Genomic DNA, 17,653 nt, shown 5'->3' with positions numbered 1-17,653 from the left:
GAAAGGTGACTGGAAAGGAAAAACTCAATGCATCATGGGAATCCCCCGGCAGCCTACGTCTATTGTAGCATAACTAAGGGAGGATTCAGGGTCACCTGGTCCAGCCCTAACTATATGCTTTAGCAAAAAGGAAAGTTTTAAGCCTAATCTTGAAAGTAGAGATAGTGTCTGTCTCCTGAATCCAAACTGGAAGCTGGTTCCACAGAAGAGGGGCCTGAAAACTGAAGGCTCTGCCTCGCATTCTACTTTTAAATACTCTAGGAACAACAAGTAGGCCTGCAGAGCGAGAGCGAAGTGTTCTAATAGGGTGATATGGCACTACAAGGTCATTAAGATAAGATGGGGCCTGATTATTCAAGACCTTGTATGTGAGGAGCAGGATTTTGAATTCAATTCTGGATTTAACAGGAAGCCAATGAAGGGAAGCCAAAACAGGAGAAATATGCTCTCTCTTTCTAGTCCCTGTCAGCACTCTTGCTGCAGCATTTTGGAATATTGAAGGCTTTTCAGGGAGTTTTTAGAACATCCTGATAATAATGAATTACAGTAGTCTAGCCTGGAAGTAATAAATGCATGAACTAGTTTTTCAGCGTCACTCTGAGACAGGATATTTCTAATTTTAGAGATGTTGCGCAAATGGAAGAACGCAGTCTTACATATTTGTTTAATATGTGCGTTGAAGGACATGTCTTGGTCAAAAATGACTCCAAGGTTCCTCACAGCGTTACTGGAGGCCAAGGTAATGCCATCCAGAGTAAGAATCTGGTTAGATACCATATTTCTAAGATTTTCAGGGGCAAGTACAATAACCTCAGTTTTATCTGAATTAGGAGGCAGAAAGTTAGCGACCATCCAGGTCTTTATGTCTTTAAGACATTCCTGCATAGATAGATAGAGTTGAGTGTCATCTGCATAGCAGTGAAAATGTATAGAAGAATAGAATAGAATAGAATAGAATAGAATAGAATAGAATAGAATAGAATAGAATAGAATAGAATAGAATAGAATAATCCTTTAATTGTCCCACAAGGGGAAATTTGGTTGTAACAGAAGCCAGAAAGACACATATACAAACAAACAGTACACAGGACACAGAACAGAAACATACACAATTTTTCTTACATATTTACATTAAGGACAATGGTTACTATAAACAGAGTACTGTACAGTTATTGCATTAAAGAAAAATAACTACAGATAAGAGGCAAACCAGGTTGTAGTGCGAATTGGTTGATTAACTTATTGCAGTTACAGCGCAGATGTAAACATCTATGTTTGTTGGGAGCAGTTCTGATTGTACAGTCTGACAGCTATGTCTGTATGCTATGTAGTATGCTATGTCTTCTAATGATACTGCCTAAGGGAAGCATGTATAATGTAAACAGAATTGGTCCTAGCACTGAACCCTGTGGAACTCCATAATTAACCTCAGTGTGTGAAGAGGACTCTCCATTTACATGCACAAATTGGAGTCTATTAGATAGATATGATACAAACCACTGCAGTGCAGTACCTGTAATACCTACAGCATGCTCAACAGTATCAAACGCTGCACTAAGGTCTAGCAGGACAAGCACAGAGATGAGTCCACTGTCAGAGGCCATAAGAAGATCATTTGTAACCGTCACTAAAGCTGTTTCTGTGCTGTGATGAGCTCTGAAACCTGACTGAAACTCTTCAAATAAACCATTCCTCTGCAGATGATCTGTTAGCTGTTTGACAACCACTCTTTCAAGGATTTTTTGAAATGAAAGGAAGGTTGGAGATTGGCCTATAATTAGCTAAGACTGCTGGGTCTAGAGATGGCTTTTTAAGTAAAGGTTTAACTACAGCCACCTTTAAGGCCTGTGGTACATAGCCGATTTTTAGAGATAGGTTGATCATATTTAAGATTGAAGCATTAATTAATGGCAGGACTTCTTTGAGCAGTTTTGTAGGAATGGGGTCTAAAAGACACGTTGATGGTTTGGAGGAAGTAATTAGTGAAGTTAACTCAGAAAGATCAATTAGAGAAAAAGAGTCTAACTTAACATCAATGGTACTAAGAGTAGCTGTAGATAATATTACATCTGTGGGATGATTATTGGTAATTTTTTCTCTAATGATTAAAATTTTATTTGTGAAGAAGTTCATGAAGTCATTACTAGTTAACGTTAAAGGGATGGTTGGCTCAAAAGAGCTCTGACTTTTTGTCAGCCTGGCTACAGTGCTGAAGAGAAACCTGTGGTCGTTCTTATTTTCTTCAATCAGTGATGAATAGTAAGATGTTCTGGCTTTGCGGGGGGCTTTCTTATAAAGCAACAAACTATTTCTCCAGGCTAAATTATGATCCTCTAAATATGTGACACGCCATTTCCTCTCCAGCTTACGAGTCATCTGCTTTAGTGTCATCTGAGAATTATACCACGGAGTCAGGTACTTCTGATTAGAGACCTTAGTTTTCACAGGAGCTACAGTATCCAGAGTCGTACACAGTGAGGAGGTAAAATTATTAACAAGATAATCGACCTCTGTTGGAGCAGCGTTCAGGTAGCTGCTCTGCTCTGTGTTGGTACAGGGCATTGAAGCTGCTCACAGTGGGAGGATTATATTCTTAAACTTAGTTACAGCGCTTTCAGAAAGACATCTACTGTGATGAAGTCTACTCTCCACCGCTGTGTAATCAATTATTGTAAATGTAAATGTTATCAGGAAATGATCAGACAGGAGAGGGTTTTCAGGAAACACTGTTAAATGTTCAGTTTCTATGCCATATGTTAAAACAAGATCTAGAGTGTGATTAAAGTGGTGGGTGGGTTCTTTTACATTTTTTAAAAAAAATTTTATTATGTTTATTGAGATTTTTTGATATAAGAGAGAAAAAAAAGAGACAAAAAAACAAACAAAAAACAACAACAACAGACAACACAACAGCAAGGGCTAAAACACACAAAGAAGACAGAAGATTACACTGCATCGACAAAAATACTACTTCAACACTGGGAATAAACAGAAATAAAACGCTAAGGTGGTAGGCCGAGTTATTGGTGATCGATCAAACAGAACTTTGTTTTAATACATGGTCTAAAAATGGCTGCCACACATCAAAGAACTTACTAAGTTTGTCCGCTAATGTGTACCTAATTCTCTCCATATGTAGTAGAGCAGTCAGTTCTGTTAGCCACATTTTGAATTGAGGTACAATATCAGACTTCCAGAGAGTCAAGATAATTTTCTTAGCAATTACCATTCCGAACAAAACTGTAGTTTGTGCAGCAGAGCTGAGGTGTAAAAGGGAAGAGGAAGATCCAAACAATGCAATTATTGGGTCCGGCTCTAATGTGCAATTATAGATACCAGAAAAACATTTAAAAATGTCCAACCAATAGTTATGCAATTTGGGACAAGTCCAAAATAAATGAGTGAGAGAGCCATCTCCAAGTTTACAACGATCGCATATCGGACTGATAGAAGGGAAAATCCTGTGCAGTTTAATTTTTGAATAATGAAGTCTGTGAAGCACTTTAAATTGAATTAACTGATGCCTTGCATTTATAGAGCAAGAATGGATCCTACACAGACTCCTCTCCCACACCTCATCTCCAATCAGCAAACCAAGCTCTTCCTCCCATGCCATCTTCAAAAAGTCAGATTTAAAATTTAAATACTTAGAAAAGGCTTTCACAAAACCAGAAACCAACTTTTTAGAATCCGGGGAGCTCAGAAGGAGTGTAAAAATTGACCCCTCTTCCGGAAGAGATGGAAATACTCTGACGAGCATAGATTCCTATCTGTAAATAATAAAAAAAATGTGACGCAGGGAGAGAGAACTTGTTCTGCAACTGAGTAAATGATGCAAACTGCCTGTCAATATATAAGTCTTTGAGAGTAATAATACCTTTCTGTGTCCAGACCTCAAAAGAGGCGTCTAAACATGAGGGTGGAAATGCATGATTACAATATATTGGAGTATGGATCGAAGTGTCTGGTGGGTTCTTTTACATTTTGACAGAAGCCAATTGAGTCTAATAATGGATTAAATGCCATGTTGAGGCTGTCATTTTTAGCATCTACATGAATATTAAAATCACCCACAATAATTATTTTATCTGAGCTGATCAATAAACCAGATAAAAAGTCTGAGAAATCAGACAGAAACTCAGTGTAAGGCCCAGGTGGACGATGGATGATAACAAGTAAGACTTTATTGGGTCTTGAAGACGAATTAAATGACAAAATAAAGGCAAAAACAAATTGTCAATAAATACACTGCTTACTACATCTGTGCACTTTTGGCTGCGTGAAATGGAACCACAAAAATCCCCTTTTTAATGAGACGACTTGTTGGGTAGGAAACATGGAAATAAGAAAACTAGGTTCAAGCCTTGTGGAAATATTCAAATACTGATGCTGCTGATAAAAATGTAAATTGATGGTCATGAATGGACACTTGTTTGTCAGCTAAAAAAATACCAGTTACGAAAGACCTCCACGTCTCACTGAAACTAAGTTGGATGTTTTTTCATGAAGTGTTTGATGTAAGAGAGCACAGACTAAATTGAATGAGTGACAGTACCTGATAGTTTCCTTGTCTCACAGCCAGCTCACCTCTGAACTTGTAAACTTTCTGCTTCTCCAGAGAATCTTCAGTATCCAAAGCAGCACTGTGACAAAACCACTGCAGAGAGGAACAACTTTACCACACAGCACAAAGCTGTTAGAGGATGCTGCTCAGTCAGTCACTGCCAGAGAAGTACATATCTCCACAGATACTCAGCTTCCTCTATGGTTAAACATCAACATAATAATAATAATAATGATAATTGTTGTTATTATTATTATAATTATAATATTTATTATTCCCCAAAGGTTGATTCTGTTCATCTGGACGTAGCGTTTCATCACTCATCCAAGAGACTTCCTCAGTATCAGCTGCAGGTTTCCCCAATCTTATAAACAGTACATTTGCATAATGACTGAAACCAGCCCACTGAAGGAACAATGGGCTGGGAGGTCAGTTACTTCATCATGATTATGCAAATTCTCATGACCATAAACTTACATCTGTAAGCCTTTTTAAAAAGAAATTTCTCTCCATATAAAAACTATGAAGACATTTCAACTACTATCCGAAGCCTTTTACGGAGCCATTATTATGATTATGATTATTATTATTATGTGTTGTCTTGCTGTGCACAAGACATATGTAGAATTATACAGTGTGTTTAAAGGAGACGATCTGAAACACAGATGGAGTCATTGAATAACCTTGATAGAAACATCACACCACACTGGTGGCTGCCTGAGCTTCCCCTCGAGCTTCCTCTTAGGAGATGCAGCTGTGGCATATCTCAAAAATCAAACATCACCTCATTCTTGAGTTACAGTGTTCACTAAGTTAAGTGTCCACACCACAAATCCACCAGGTATTGACATAGTGAGGCGTGAAAACTAAACTGACAAACATTTGTACTCCATTTACAGTTTTATTTTTAAAGCAGGTTCACACATGACAGACACGAGGAAATCATGTTTTAATGAAAGAATATATAAGTTCAAAATAATATATGTTTTATAATTTAAAGATTTGTGAGAAATACCTAGACTCTGAACATTTTAGTTTCACATAGCTATCATATCAAAGTAAATTCAACAGGAGTTTGTACTGAATGTAAGTTCAGACACAAAAAGGTGGCAATGACAACAGTTAAGTAGGCTGTAGAAGATTGTTAAAAATAAACAATAACATGTTTATAATACGAAAGTTCTGCTTAATTTCTCCACTGTTTATCTTCCTGCTACACTGAGCCTGAACCCATCACCTTTGATTTATTAGAGGAAAGTTTGCTGCAACCCAACAAGCCACTACTGACACCTGTCTAACTGAATAAACAAAACCAACCCATGGATCTTCTTACACTGCACAGATGAAATTATATTTATCATAAACAGACTTCTTGTACCACAAATGGTTCCCACTTGTATTCATAGCACCACTTATGCTACAGTCTGCTGTTCTTGTCTTGTCAGCCCACTGATCAAAACCTACACAATGATCATCAGCCCAGAACCAGAGGTCCAGGGTGCAGCTGTAGTGAAGACCCAGCCAGACAAAGGGAGTGTCAGCCTTCTGAGCCTCCAACCCAACCCAGACCTGGGTCTCGTTATCAAGGATGGAAACCAGATCCATGTGTTCCTCTCTGCAGTGGTACAGGGCGTCTGCCCATGTCTTGTTCTCTTTAATCAGTTTAAAGGGCTCTAAAAGGAAAAACATCAAGAAAATGAAACTTAGAAGCATCAAAACCAAACAGTGTTTCTGAGTGTCTAACATGCTGCGTTAATCTAAGCACATAATTCTTCTTACTTATTCTCGCTTATTCTTTAACCCTCAAAGAGTTTCTCAGTCTTGTTCTCTAAAACCTAAAGAATTATGCGCTTGATCAACTGGTCCCGTAATGGAATTGATACCCTGCTGGGCTTGGGAGAGCCCGATTGTCCTGCGGAGACGTTTGCTGCAGGATACTCGATGGTCGGTTGCGTCGTGTGTCTGGCGACACTCTCGATGGAGGACATTGAATGACATCTACCAATTCGGAACCACGATAACAGAGTTCTGGCTGATTGGACCTGGCTTATCGAAGTAAAAGAAGCGGCTACAGCTGTTCAAAATCCCATAAGGCTGCCCGACATGATAGACAATGGGCAAGGCTGTGAGTACTCAGATTGTGTTTTGAACGCAAAATGGATAACATCTTGGAGAAGAACAACAGGAATTGAGAAGATTGGTGCCAGCTGAAGGCCTGCCAAGGTCGAAGCTGACTGGAACAACAAAAATTCTTCCATGATAACAGGATTGTTGTCAAAACTCTTTGTCCCTCCTTCAAGGCCATCCGCGTTGATCGAAGATTGTTGACTTTTGCTTAACCGGGTGAAGGGACACTTTCTCTCGGCTGAACACAGAAAACACACACGCACACACACACACACACACACACACACACACATGCATGTACACTGACACAGACCTGCACTCACCCCCCACCCCCTCCAAATGCCTTTGAAGCTTATGTCTTCTATGTTGTGAGATGTGATCACTCATGTGCTGAGGTGTTTTTTTCTGTTCTCAAACTGATCTCGCTGTTGGACCTCAGCCTGGGGGGAGTTCTTTTTTCTCCTCATCTTTCCTCATGTTGTGCATTTTCCATTGTTATATCTCTCTGACCTGACTTCCCCATGTGATGCTGTGTAATGTGTGTATGGTCGGGAGGGTAAGATGGCGCTGGCAAAGGTCGGCAGCCTTAACCCAATTTCCCTCGGGATGAATAAAGTATTACCAATCAATCAATCAATCAATCAATCAATCAATCAATCAATCAATCAATCAATCAATCAATCAATCAATCAATCAATCAATTAATTTACACATTTATATCGACTCTACTGACTGACCAGTTAACTTAGTGGGTAAGAATGTTTTATTGTACCTTTTTTATGCCTTTCATCGTCACCTCACACAGAATCACAAGCCCAGGTGTGTTTTTGTACACAGTTACATAACGCCCCCACTTTGGTCCATTTTCACAGTTAAATGTTTTATTTTCTCCTCTAGTAGTTGTGTTGATTGTTGCACACCTGTAAACAAAGACAAAAGGTTGGACAGATGTACAGAAAGAGTTTCTGGCTCTGTTTGATTAAATCATGCTGTAAACAGTGGAGACAGTCGAACAGCTGGATAATAAATGTGAGCTGCTGTCTGAGAACATTTTAGAAAGAAGGAAAACACCTACAAATAAACAACAAAGGAAAATGAGAATAAATAAAGATTTTTATATTCTTCACATATACGTGATTATTACTCCAAACCACATCACACCATATTAGACCTCCTATTTCATCTGATAGGACTGATACAGGGTTATCTGTGTTACTGTATTACTGGATTTAAATGCATTTAAATGTTCATAAAATTATCTAAAAACATTGGACATGCTGGAGCCTGACTGAGAACAGAATGATTCAAAGTAAGATGAAGGTATTACTCAGTGGTGTCAGCAGCATTTCTCTCAGATGAGTTCCTGATGAGGATGTGCGCGTCTCTTAGATCAACATTGTGTTGATTTATGTTGTAAATGCTGATGCAGGAAATTTCATATAGACCCAATAAGTCAACTGTCCACCAGCTGATGGGCTGTTGTTCTACAGTGTTAGAACATGTTTCTTTATTTCCGTCCAAAGCTCTGTCAGCAGTGTAATAAACACCATGCTGATCTGTGTAGACTGAAGACTGAAATGCCACTTTGTCATCCAGTTTGATAGTTTCCCATCCTGATGGTGTAACAGAAAGTAAAGTAAAGTAAGAAAAAAGAAAAGAAACAATGTCAGTGGCAATAATACTTCAGACCAGGTCTTCTAGTGTTTTTTAGGAAAAATCTCCTTTTCACTCCTAAATAATGAATCTGAATTATGACTTCATGATCTGACTAAATCTTTTGTGGCAAACATATTACACACACACACACACACACACACACACACACACACACACACACACACACACACACACACACACACACACACACACACACACACACACACACAGGTTATTTCCAAGCAGCCTCACTACATTATAAATGTTGAATAGTTTTGCAGTTAGTGAATAAAAATTAATCAGAATTTATGAAATGAATAATTTGACTCTCAAAACATATCAAAGACTGCACGTTTATCAAAGCACTTATTTCTAAATCACGTTGATCACATATCATAGAACATAATTCAATATAAATTTACATTTATAACATATATTTATACAGATGTTTGTAAAATCACTTCAGTCCAACAGAAAATCCCCACATGGAACATGTTCCCACAGATATGACGTCTACTGTGATGCAATAAATAAATAAATGAATTGAAAAATAAAATATAAAAATAATTTAAAAGGCATAAAATTAAATACTTTACAAATAAGTATAGTCAGAACAGAAGTACCATCATACTTTTGATATAACCTGAAGAAACTGATTAGAAATGCACTCTTACCTGGATCCTTTTGAGTTGATCTTCCTGTGAAGTTTCAGAGAACGATGTAAGAATGAGTGAATTACTGCCAGCTCTGATATTGTTGTTTGGTAATACAGCAGAAAGCACAGAATGTAAACCATCCTTCAACACTCAGAAATGAAACTGGTTTTACTAAAGTCAAATCCTCTTTAAACTAAATGAAACGACTTTTGCTTTATCGAGCAGTTTGGATCAACTCACAGTAAAACTGAACTGTTATATTTGATCTTTTCCATTCTTTATAACGATCATTGAAACATCACTGTGCCAGGCAGGAACATCAAATGATCCACTTACCAATCAAAGTGATGAACAACAGACTCCACAGCATCTTTACTTTAGACTCTTTGCACAAATGTGTCCTCTAATAAGAGAAAGAAAAGACTTCTACCCTCACTCTGGAGTTTTCTGTAGACACACTGATGTTGATATGATCCCCTCTCTGAGTCAGAGCTGGATTTGTATTTCTGTCACTTCCCTCACAGCAGAAAACATGAAAATATTCATTTCTCCTGTTTACACTCAGAGTGAGGCTGTTATGTTCAGTAGGCAAAGCATTCCCAGACTTTTACATCTGATTTGCAGATGTGAACATACCACGACTGTTATGATCACCATGTTCAAACTACATTCTGTGTGCATACAAGTACATGCAAATACTTGAAACTTAGCATAGCAGGAAATTTACTTCACCAGTGGAGGCTGTGTGAATAAAAGGTATTAAGTGACATTTCAACAGGTGGACATTTGGTCTACTTTAAAGAAAAAAACAGAGACATTATTAACAATCGGTCATTCATTAATAAGCTGCCGGGAAAAAACCTTCACAAGTCCATCATTGTGTCTACTTTCTGCTCTGCATCTGCATTTAGTCTGGATTTCATGTTTCATGCAGAAATTATTTATGGAAAAGTGCTTCACACACTGCTGAGTATTTGTAAATGTGTGCATGAGGGCAGGAATGCATGTTTGTGTCTGTGTGAGCCTGTTTCTCTAAGTCTATGTCAGGCTACCCCCAGGTGTGGGGGCCGATCTCACCACACTCCATACCAGTGGTTGATGCCCTCGGGCATCGGTGCGTTGGTGGTTCTCGGTGTCCAGGGCTGGGCACTTAGGTATGTACTGGGTCACTCCCGGTGGCTGTTTGGCGGGGCCTGGCGCCCGTGGCTCGGTCGGGCCCCTACCAGAAGGCAGGGGGCCCTCATACCTTGGGTGGCTGGGCCTGGCACTCTGCCGCAGCTGGCTGCCAGCACAGCCTGCGGGCACGTCACTGCAGCCCCCTGTAGCTTCTGCACCTTTGCTGCAGGGTGAGTCCTATTCATCACCAATAACATGAATTCCATCATGTACAGTCTTGAAGTGCAGTTCTCACTTTGATTTGTGCACATTAAATACATTTGGTCATTGGAGCAGAGAAGCAGCTGGGATATTCAAAGTAAAGCAGCATCATGGTTTTTGCTGCAAAAGCACAGGAATCTACATATCAGGCTTAAGTCCTGGCGTGTTTTATTATCACAGTGTGAAGTTCTTGTTTTTAAAAATATATACCGGTATATATATTGTAAGTCATTTTAATCAAGAGTTCCTTTTCATTGGTACTTGGTTTCAGACTCAGGTCTGTCACTGTGTTCATGTGTAAAAGAGGGTGAAAGAGTAGTGATAAAGCACACAGCTCAGTGAACATGGAGGTGTGTAGACCAAAGAGACAATATTCAACCTCATCTGGTAGTTCAATGCTTTGAGCAGTAGGTGGCGCTGCTGCATAAAATGAGGATCTGAGATTCAAACATGAAGCAGCTCCTGAGCTCAGAACTGCTTCTAAATCAATTTGTCATTTTTTGTCATTTGTCAAAAAATTTGTCATTCTAAAGAGCTCACTGAATTCGAGCATGCTACTGTAAAAGGATACCGCCACTGCAACAAGTCAGTTTGTGAAATTTCTTCCCACCTTGATACTGTTTGAATAATTTTCTTCTTTTCTTTTAGAATGAGATGCTCTGACTTTCATGGTGGCCATTGCATAAGAGCTGTCTTCTATTCCATTCATCTACACAGATTTATTTACATGGAAGAAAGTTTTCCATCTACTAATAAATCTGAACCACAGAAGTTTAATGCTGGACTTGCACTTTGCCATGGCAGAGGGCAGTAAAATAAGGAATGACTTTTATGAACCACTGTGGAGTAGGGAAATTATTTTACTGCTATTGTTAAATAATTGTCATCATTACCATTGCATTAATAATATAATCTGGAGTTTATATTGCATTCAGAGGTTGAACAGTGTGTGTGTCTTTCAGAAAGACTAAGTGGCAGGAAACAGGCTTGCAGAGAGTTTGCAGAAGTGAAAGTTATTTTGAGCAGCAGGCTAAGACGAGGCTTTAACAATGTAACAGATAGCTTTAAGAAGGCCTTAAGATGTTATGCATACAGTTATTATGTTAACCTTGTATTTCAGGTGCAGTTATAACTATTTTGTACACATTGCATATCTGTGCTTATTTGAGTTGATGTTCAGGTTCTTTAAAGGTTTGAAGCTTCACTGGCGCGACTGTTCAGGTGATACATGTTGAGGGAAAACTAGAACATAGAAGGAATTGCAATACATGCTTACAAAACACTTATATCAGGTCATTTTATATTAAGGTTTTAGTAGAGGTTCTTGATTAAAACATTTATTTAGTAGAGGACATATACATAGTCTCAGTTAGGTTGTAACACATAAGGATGAGCCTCTGTTCTGGTAAAAGGTCAGAAGTGCAACAGGTGAATTGAGAAAGAGCATTTGAGGACGAGACACAGACAGTTAGTAGGTGAAGAGGTGACACAGAGAGCATGTGAGGTCGTGACACACACACACACACTCAGTTAGAGAGAATCATTTATAGGGGAAAGTTTAATTATGTTTTGCTGGGGTTGCAAAAAGCAGTTTGTCGCAGAACTGCTGCTGAGGTGTCAAGATGACAAGCGAGCATCCGGCAGTGACAGGATGTACCTGTTAGGGAGATAGAAGACAATGTTTTTTGAACTGTGTTAAAAGTCATTGTGGTTTTGATTTGATCTATGTATAAAATGTATCTGTGACGTTAAAGGGGCGTCAGTAAATTTAAGCCCTGACGGTATAAAATATCTGTTCATGCTTTGATTAAGTCGAAGACCACTTGCTGTCTGCGTACAGAGTGTTCTTCCCACACGTGTGTATTCATTAAAATCAATCGTTTGACCAAGAGCTTCTGGACCATGGGTGGTTTGTACTCTCCTTCCTCAATATTTGAACCTTAACACCACATAGCAGGAAGGTGCAAGATGCTAACGTGCAGGGCATACATGGAACATGATAACCAAATGGCTGGCATAGTTCAGAGGCCGGGCCTGGAAGTCCCAAAGTCAATATGGGAGACACCGCCAAGGGTGGTCGAGAATGACCGGACTAAGATCCTGTGGGACTTCCAGATACAGACGGACAAACTGGTGATAGCAAACCATCAGACATACTAGTGATGGACAAGCCACTATACCGAGTAATAGCAGCATCAGGAATAACGAATACCAGAAGCTGGAAAAACAACAAGGGCTGAGAGAGGAGGTTAAGAAGATGTGAATGGTGAAGGCAACAGTGGTCCATGTAGTAATCAGAGCACTCGGGGCAGTGACCCCTAAACTGGGCAGGTGGCTCCAGAAGATCCCAGGAATGACATCTGAGATCTGTGTCCAGAAGAGTGCAGCTCTACGAAGAGCAAAGATACTTTACAGGATCCTGGTAAACATTTGTAATAACGGATGTGTGTGACTCTGAGTGAGGCACAGGATTGCTAGATCAAGGCTAGCGACCTTAAAATGGAGATTCCAGAAACTTTCTTTACCGCGATGATCAAGCATCAACACTTAAAATTCGAGAGCACTTCAGTCAATGTGATATTGATGTAGTTATTTTTATTCTCAGATGTTAACTGTTGGAAAATCCTGCACAAAAACACATTTTGTCTTTTAAAAGATATCAGGAACTTAAGGCCTTTTTTAATTATATCAACGTAACATCAGTTCAAAGTACAGTCATGGGTGTGGAACCTTTTCTCAGTGTCTTTGGCTTTAATGAAGGCTATATTATTAAAACACTGTAAGTGCCGTAATTTCACTGCTCATACAGATTCATTCAGAATAATTATCACTGGTTCAAATTCATGGATTGAATAAAAGGGTCATCAGGTGGTGGTCGTTACTGAACTGTCTCCATTTGAAAACATTAAAAAGACACTTTTGTGCAAATGACCATTTTAACTGAAACAAGCATTTTACAGTGTAAAAATCATATATGGAGTTATTTAGTGAATTTAAAGGAGACAATCTGAAACACAAACACAGTCACTGAATGTCTGTAAACTTGACAAACATCCCAACAAAAATAAACTGAATTGACAAACATTTGTTTTCCAGTTTATGTTTTATTTGTTCAGCAGGTTTAAACATGAGAGACGCGAGTAAAACAATTCAAAGGCCAACGATCCATTTACAACTAAAGGAAATAATATATATATATGTCAATTCAAAATTATAGAAAACACTAAATGCTTAAGTTTTTTAAGTGTCATATAATCATCATATCAGTGTATCATGAAATACAATCAAAAGTAATTTATAATAATAACATGTTTCTGAGTGTTAATAGAGAAGTTTTGGTTAATTTCTCCACTGTTTATCTTCCTGCTACACTGAGCCTGAACCCATCACCTTTGATTTATTAGAGGAAAGTTTGCTAGAACCCAACAAGCCACTACTGACACCTGTCTAACTGAATAAACAAAACCAACCCATGGATCTTCTTACACTGCACAGATGAAATTATATTTATCATAAACAGACTTCTTGTACCACGAATGGTTCCCACTTGTATTCATGGCAGTGTTCATGCCACAGACTGCTGTTCTTGTGTCATCTGGAGCCCACTGATCAAAAAATACACACTGATCGTTGACCCAGATCCAGAAGTCGAAGCCACAGATGTATTGAAGACCCAGCCAGACAAAGGGAGTGTCAGCCTTCTGAGCCTCCAACCCAACCCAGACCTGGGTCTCGTTATCAAGGATGGAAACCAGATCCATGTGTTCCTCTCTGCAGTGGTACCGGGCGTCTGCCCATGTCTTGTTCTCTTTAATCAGTTTAAAGGGCTCTAAAAGGAAAAACATCAAAAACATGAAACTTAGAAGCATCAAACCAAACAGTGTTTCTGAGTGTCTAACATGCTGCGTTGATTCAAGCACATAATTCTTACTGTCAACATTTACACAGTTATATTGACTCTACTGACTGACCAGTTAACTTAGTGGGTAAGAATGTTTTATTGTACCTTTTTTTATGCCTTTCATCGTCACCTCAAACAGAATTAAAAACCCAGATGTGTTTTTGTACACAGTTACATAACGCCCCCACTTTGGTCCATTTTCACAGTTAAATGTTTTATTTTCTCCTCTAGTAGTTGTGTTGATTGTTGCACACCTGTAAACAAAGACAAAAGGTTGGACAGATGTACAGAAAGAGTTTCTGGCTCTGTTTGATTAAATCATGCTGTAAACAGTGGAGACAGTCGAACAGCTGGATAATAAATGTGAGCTGCTGTCTGAGAACATTTTAGAAAGAAGGAAAACACCTACAAATAAACAACAAAGGAAAATGAGAATAAATAAAGATTTTTATATTCTTCACATATACGTGATTATTACTCCAAACCACATCACACCATATTAGACCTCCTATTTCATCTGATAGGACTGATACAGGGTTATCTGTGTTACTGTATTACTGGATTTAAATGCATTTAAATGTTCATAAAATTATCTAAAAACATTGGACATGCTGGAGCCTGACTGAGAACAGAATGATTCAAAGTAAGATGAAGGTATTACTCAGTGGTGTCAGCAGCATTTCTCTCAGATGAGTTCCCGATGAGGATGTGCGCGTCTCTTAGAACAACTTTGAAATGACCCATGTTGTAAATGCTGATGCAGGAAATTTCATATAGACCAAATAAGTCAACTGTCCACCAGCTGATGGTTTCATATTCAGTGAAGGAACCTGTCAAATAATTTCCATCCAAAGCTCTGTCAGCAGAGTAGTTGACACCATAATAATCTGTGTAGACTGAAGACTGAAATGCCACTTTGTCATCCAGTTTGATAGTTTCCCATCCTGGACTACATCCTGATGATGTAACTGAAAGTGAAGTTGGAAATAAAAAAACAAACAATGTCAGTGGCAATAATACTTCAGACCAGGAGTTCTAGTGTTTCTTTATCAAAATCTCCTTTTCACTCCTAAATAATGAATCTGAATTATGACTTCATGATCTGACTAAATCTTTTGTGGCAAACATATTTAGCGTGCACACACACACACACACACACACACACACACACACACACTCACTCACTCACTCACTCACTCACTCACTCACTCACTCACTCACTCACTCACTCTCTCTCTCTCTCTCTCTCTCTCTCTCTCTCTCTCTCTCTCTCTCACGCAGTTGGTGAAAAAGAAATCATCAAAATTAATGATATGAATAATTGGACTCTCAAAACATCCTGAAGGATGACCCTGTAATATATTACACTCCCACCCACACATCAAAGACTGCATGTTTATCAAAGCATTTATTTCTAAATCACAGTGATAACGTATCATAGAACATAATTCAATATGAATTTACATTTATATCATACATTTATACAGATATTTGTAATATTGCTTCAGTCCCAAAAAAAAAATCCCCACATGGAACATGTTCCCACAGATATGGCGTCTACTGTGATGCACAAATAAAGGGAGAAAAAAATATATAAAAATAATTTAAAAGGCATAAAATTAAATACTTTACAAATAAGTATAGTCAGAACAGAAGCACCATCATACTTTTGATATAACCTGAAGAAACTGATTAGAAATGCACTCTTACCAGGATCCTGTTGAGTTGATCTTCCTGTGAAGTTTCAGAGAACGATGTAAGAATGAGTGAATTACTGCCAGCTCTGATATTGTTGTTTGGTAATACAGCAGAAAGCACAGAATGTAAACCATCCTTCAACACTCAGAAATGAAACTGGCTTTACTAAAGTCAAATCCTCTTTAAACTAAATGAAACGACTTTTGCTTTATCGAGCAGTTTGGATCAACTCACAGTAAAACTGAACTGTTATATTTGATCTTTTTCATTCTTTATAACGATCATTGAAACATCACTGTGCCAGGCAGGAACATCAAATGATCCACTTACCAATCAAAGTGATGAACAACAGACTCCACAGCATCTTTACTTTAGACTCTTTGCACAAATGTGTCCTCTAATAAGAGAAAGAAAAGACTTCTACCCTCACTCTGGAGTTTTCTGTAGACACACTGATGTTGATATGATCCCCTCTCTGAGGCAGAGCTGGATTTGTATTTCTGTCACTTCCCTCATAGATGCCAACATGAAAATATAAATTTCTCCTGTTAACACTCAGAGTGAGGCTGTTAGGCAAAGCATTCCCAGTCTTTTACATCTGATTTGCATCTCTGGACTTATCATGATTCTTATGATCACCCTGTTTAACCTACATTGTGCATGCATCCAAGCAGCAGCACATGCAAATACTTTAGCATACCAGGAAATTAACTTTACCAGTCGAGGCTGACTAAATAAAAAGATATTCAGAGATATTTGGTGTGCTTGAAAGAAAAAAAGGAGGCTTGTGATTCATATTCAAATTCAGTTTTATTTAAATTCCTGAAAGTGACGTACATTCAGTGACATCTATGTGCATCTTGTAGAGATTTTCTCACCTCTCACTGCTGCCAGGAGGAAAGCTTTCTAAGTACAGAAAGTTACATTTATTTTGAAACTAGGTGGGTAAATAATGCAGCTGAGTAGGAGGTGAAGCACAAGTACATTGCTAAATAAGGAATGACTGGACTGACAGCCGTCATTGTAATGAGCTTGCTAGCATTATATTAGCATGTTGCCTTCAACAGGTGGTTAAGTAATTTCCGCCATGCACACTTGATATAACAGTAATAACAATCTCGTCATGATGAATCACTATCTTACATATCACTTAAAAAAATCTGGATTCCAAATTTGAGTTTTTGATCACTTTACTTATTGCTCAGTTTAAATTGGATTTTTAAAAAGATTTTGTTATAGGAGTTTTTTGTTTGAACCCTTTGGTATTTCCATGTGGAATTTTACTCTGTTAAATTAAAATCCATCATCTCATGTTTTATGACGTTTACTAGAATAGATTTATTCATCAAATTCTGAATTTTGGGTAACCGTAGCTGAACTGAGCACAACCTCTAGAGTGTGGAGAACTACTCTGAGCAAATATAGAGTGAAATCCAGAGCAGAGACCGAGGAGAGCTGAGGAGGTGAAGCACTGTGGACTGTGGTGGAGCAGTGTGCAAGCAGGGGCTGCAGGTTATTGATCAGAGGCAGATGCAGATAAGATGATAAACTCTGTTCTACTTTTACAATCATTTTAAAAATGTGTTCTTATTCTTTTGTTGTCAGCTATGAGGTCAATTTTAAGACAATCAGCTGTTCATCTTGTTTTACAGTGAGTGCTCTGTGTTATACTGC

The 17,653-nt window shown here is 38.4% G+C and overlaps 2 protein-coding genes and 1 pseudogene across 4 annotated transcripts; all 3 read right to left on the bottom strand.

The window, feature by feature from the left end:
* Positions 1–106: 106 nt before the first annotated feature.
* LOC146658733 (uncharacterized) lies at positions 107–5,353 on the bottom strand (annotated as a pseudogene).
* A 217-nt stretch (positions 5,354–5,570) lies between these two features.
* LOC146658732 (fucolectin-2-like) lies at positions 5,571–9,592 on the bottom strand. Of its 2 annotated transcripts, none has more exons than XM_085421738.1 (6): positions 9,340–9,592; positions 9,022–9,045; positions 8,019–8,331; positions 7,464–7,611; position 6,448; positions 5,571–6,237 (listed from the first exon to the last, which is right to left on the bottom strand). In XM_085421738.1, exons 1-6 carry the CDS (start codon positions 9,371–9,373, stop codon positions 5,894–5,896), a joined length of 864 nt encoding a protein of 287 aa, XP_085277864.1. In that variant the 5' UTR covers positions 9,374–9,592; the 3' UTR covers positions 5,571–5,893. The 2 variants fall into 2 exon arrangements, with proteins under 2 accessions (XP_085277864.1, XP_085277865.1); XM_085421739.1 differs by having other exon boundaries at positions 8,019–8,304.
* Positions 9,593–13,862: 4,270 nt separating this feature from the next.
* On the bottom strand, positions 13,863–16,343 carry LOC146658731 (fucolectin-4-like). Of its 2 annotated transcripts, none has more exons than XM_085421735.1 (5): positions 16,310–16,343; positions 15,992–16,015; positions 14,943–15,249; positions 14,387–14,535; positions 13,863–14,209 (listed from the first exon to the last, which is right to left on the bottom strand). In XM_085421735.1, the coding sequence occupies exons 1-5, from the start codon at positions 16,341–16,343 to the stop codon at positions 13,863–13,865; spliced, it is 861 nt and encodes a 286-aa protein (XP_085277861.1). The 2 variants fall into 2 exon arrangements, with proteins under 2 accessions (XP_085277861.1, XP_085277862.1); XM_085421736.1 differs by having other exon boundaries at positions 14,943–15,225.
* Between the last annotated feature and the right edge of the window lie 1,310 nt (positions 16,344–17,653).

Source organism: Rhamphochromis longiceps, linkage group LG11 (assembly GCF_057381845.1).
Source record: "Rhamphochromis longiceps isolate RC_006_pf linkage group LG11, R_longiceps_female_GT1.1, whole genome shotgun sequence".
NCBI lineage: Eukaryota > Metazoa > Chordata > Actinopteri > Cichliformes > Cichlidae > Rhamphochromis > Rhamphochromis longiceps.
This window is presented reverse-complemented; position numbering and strand designations above follow the sequence as displayed.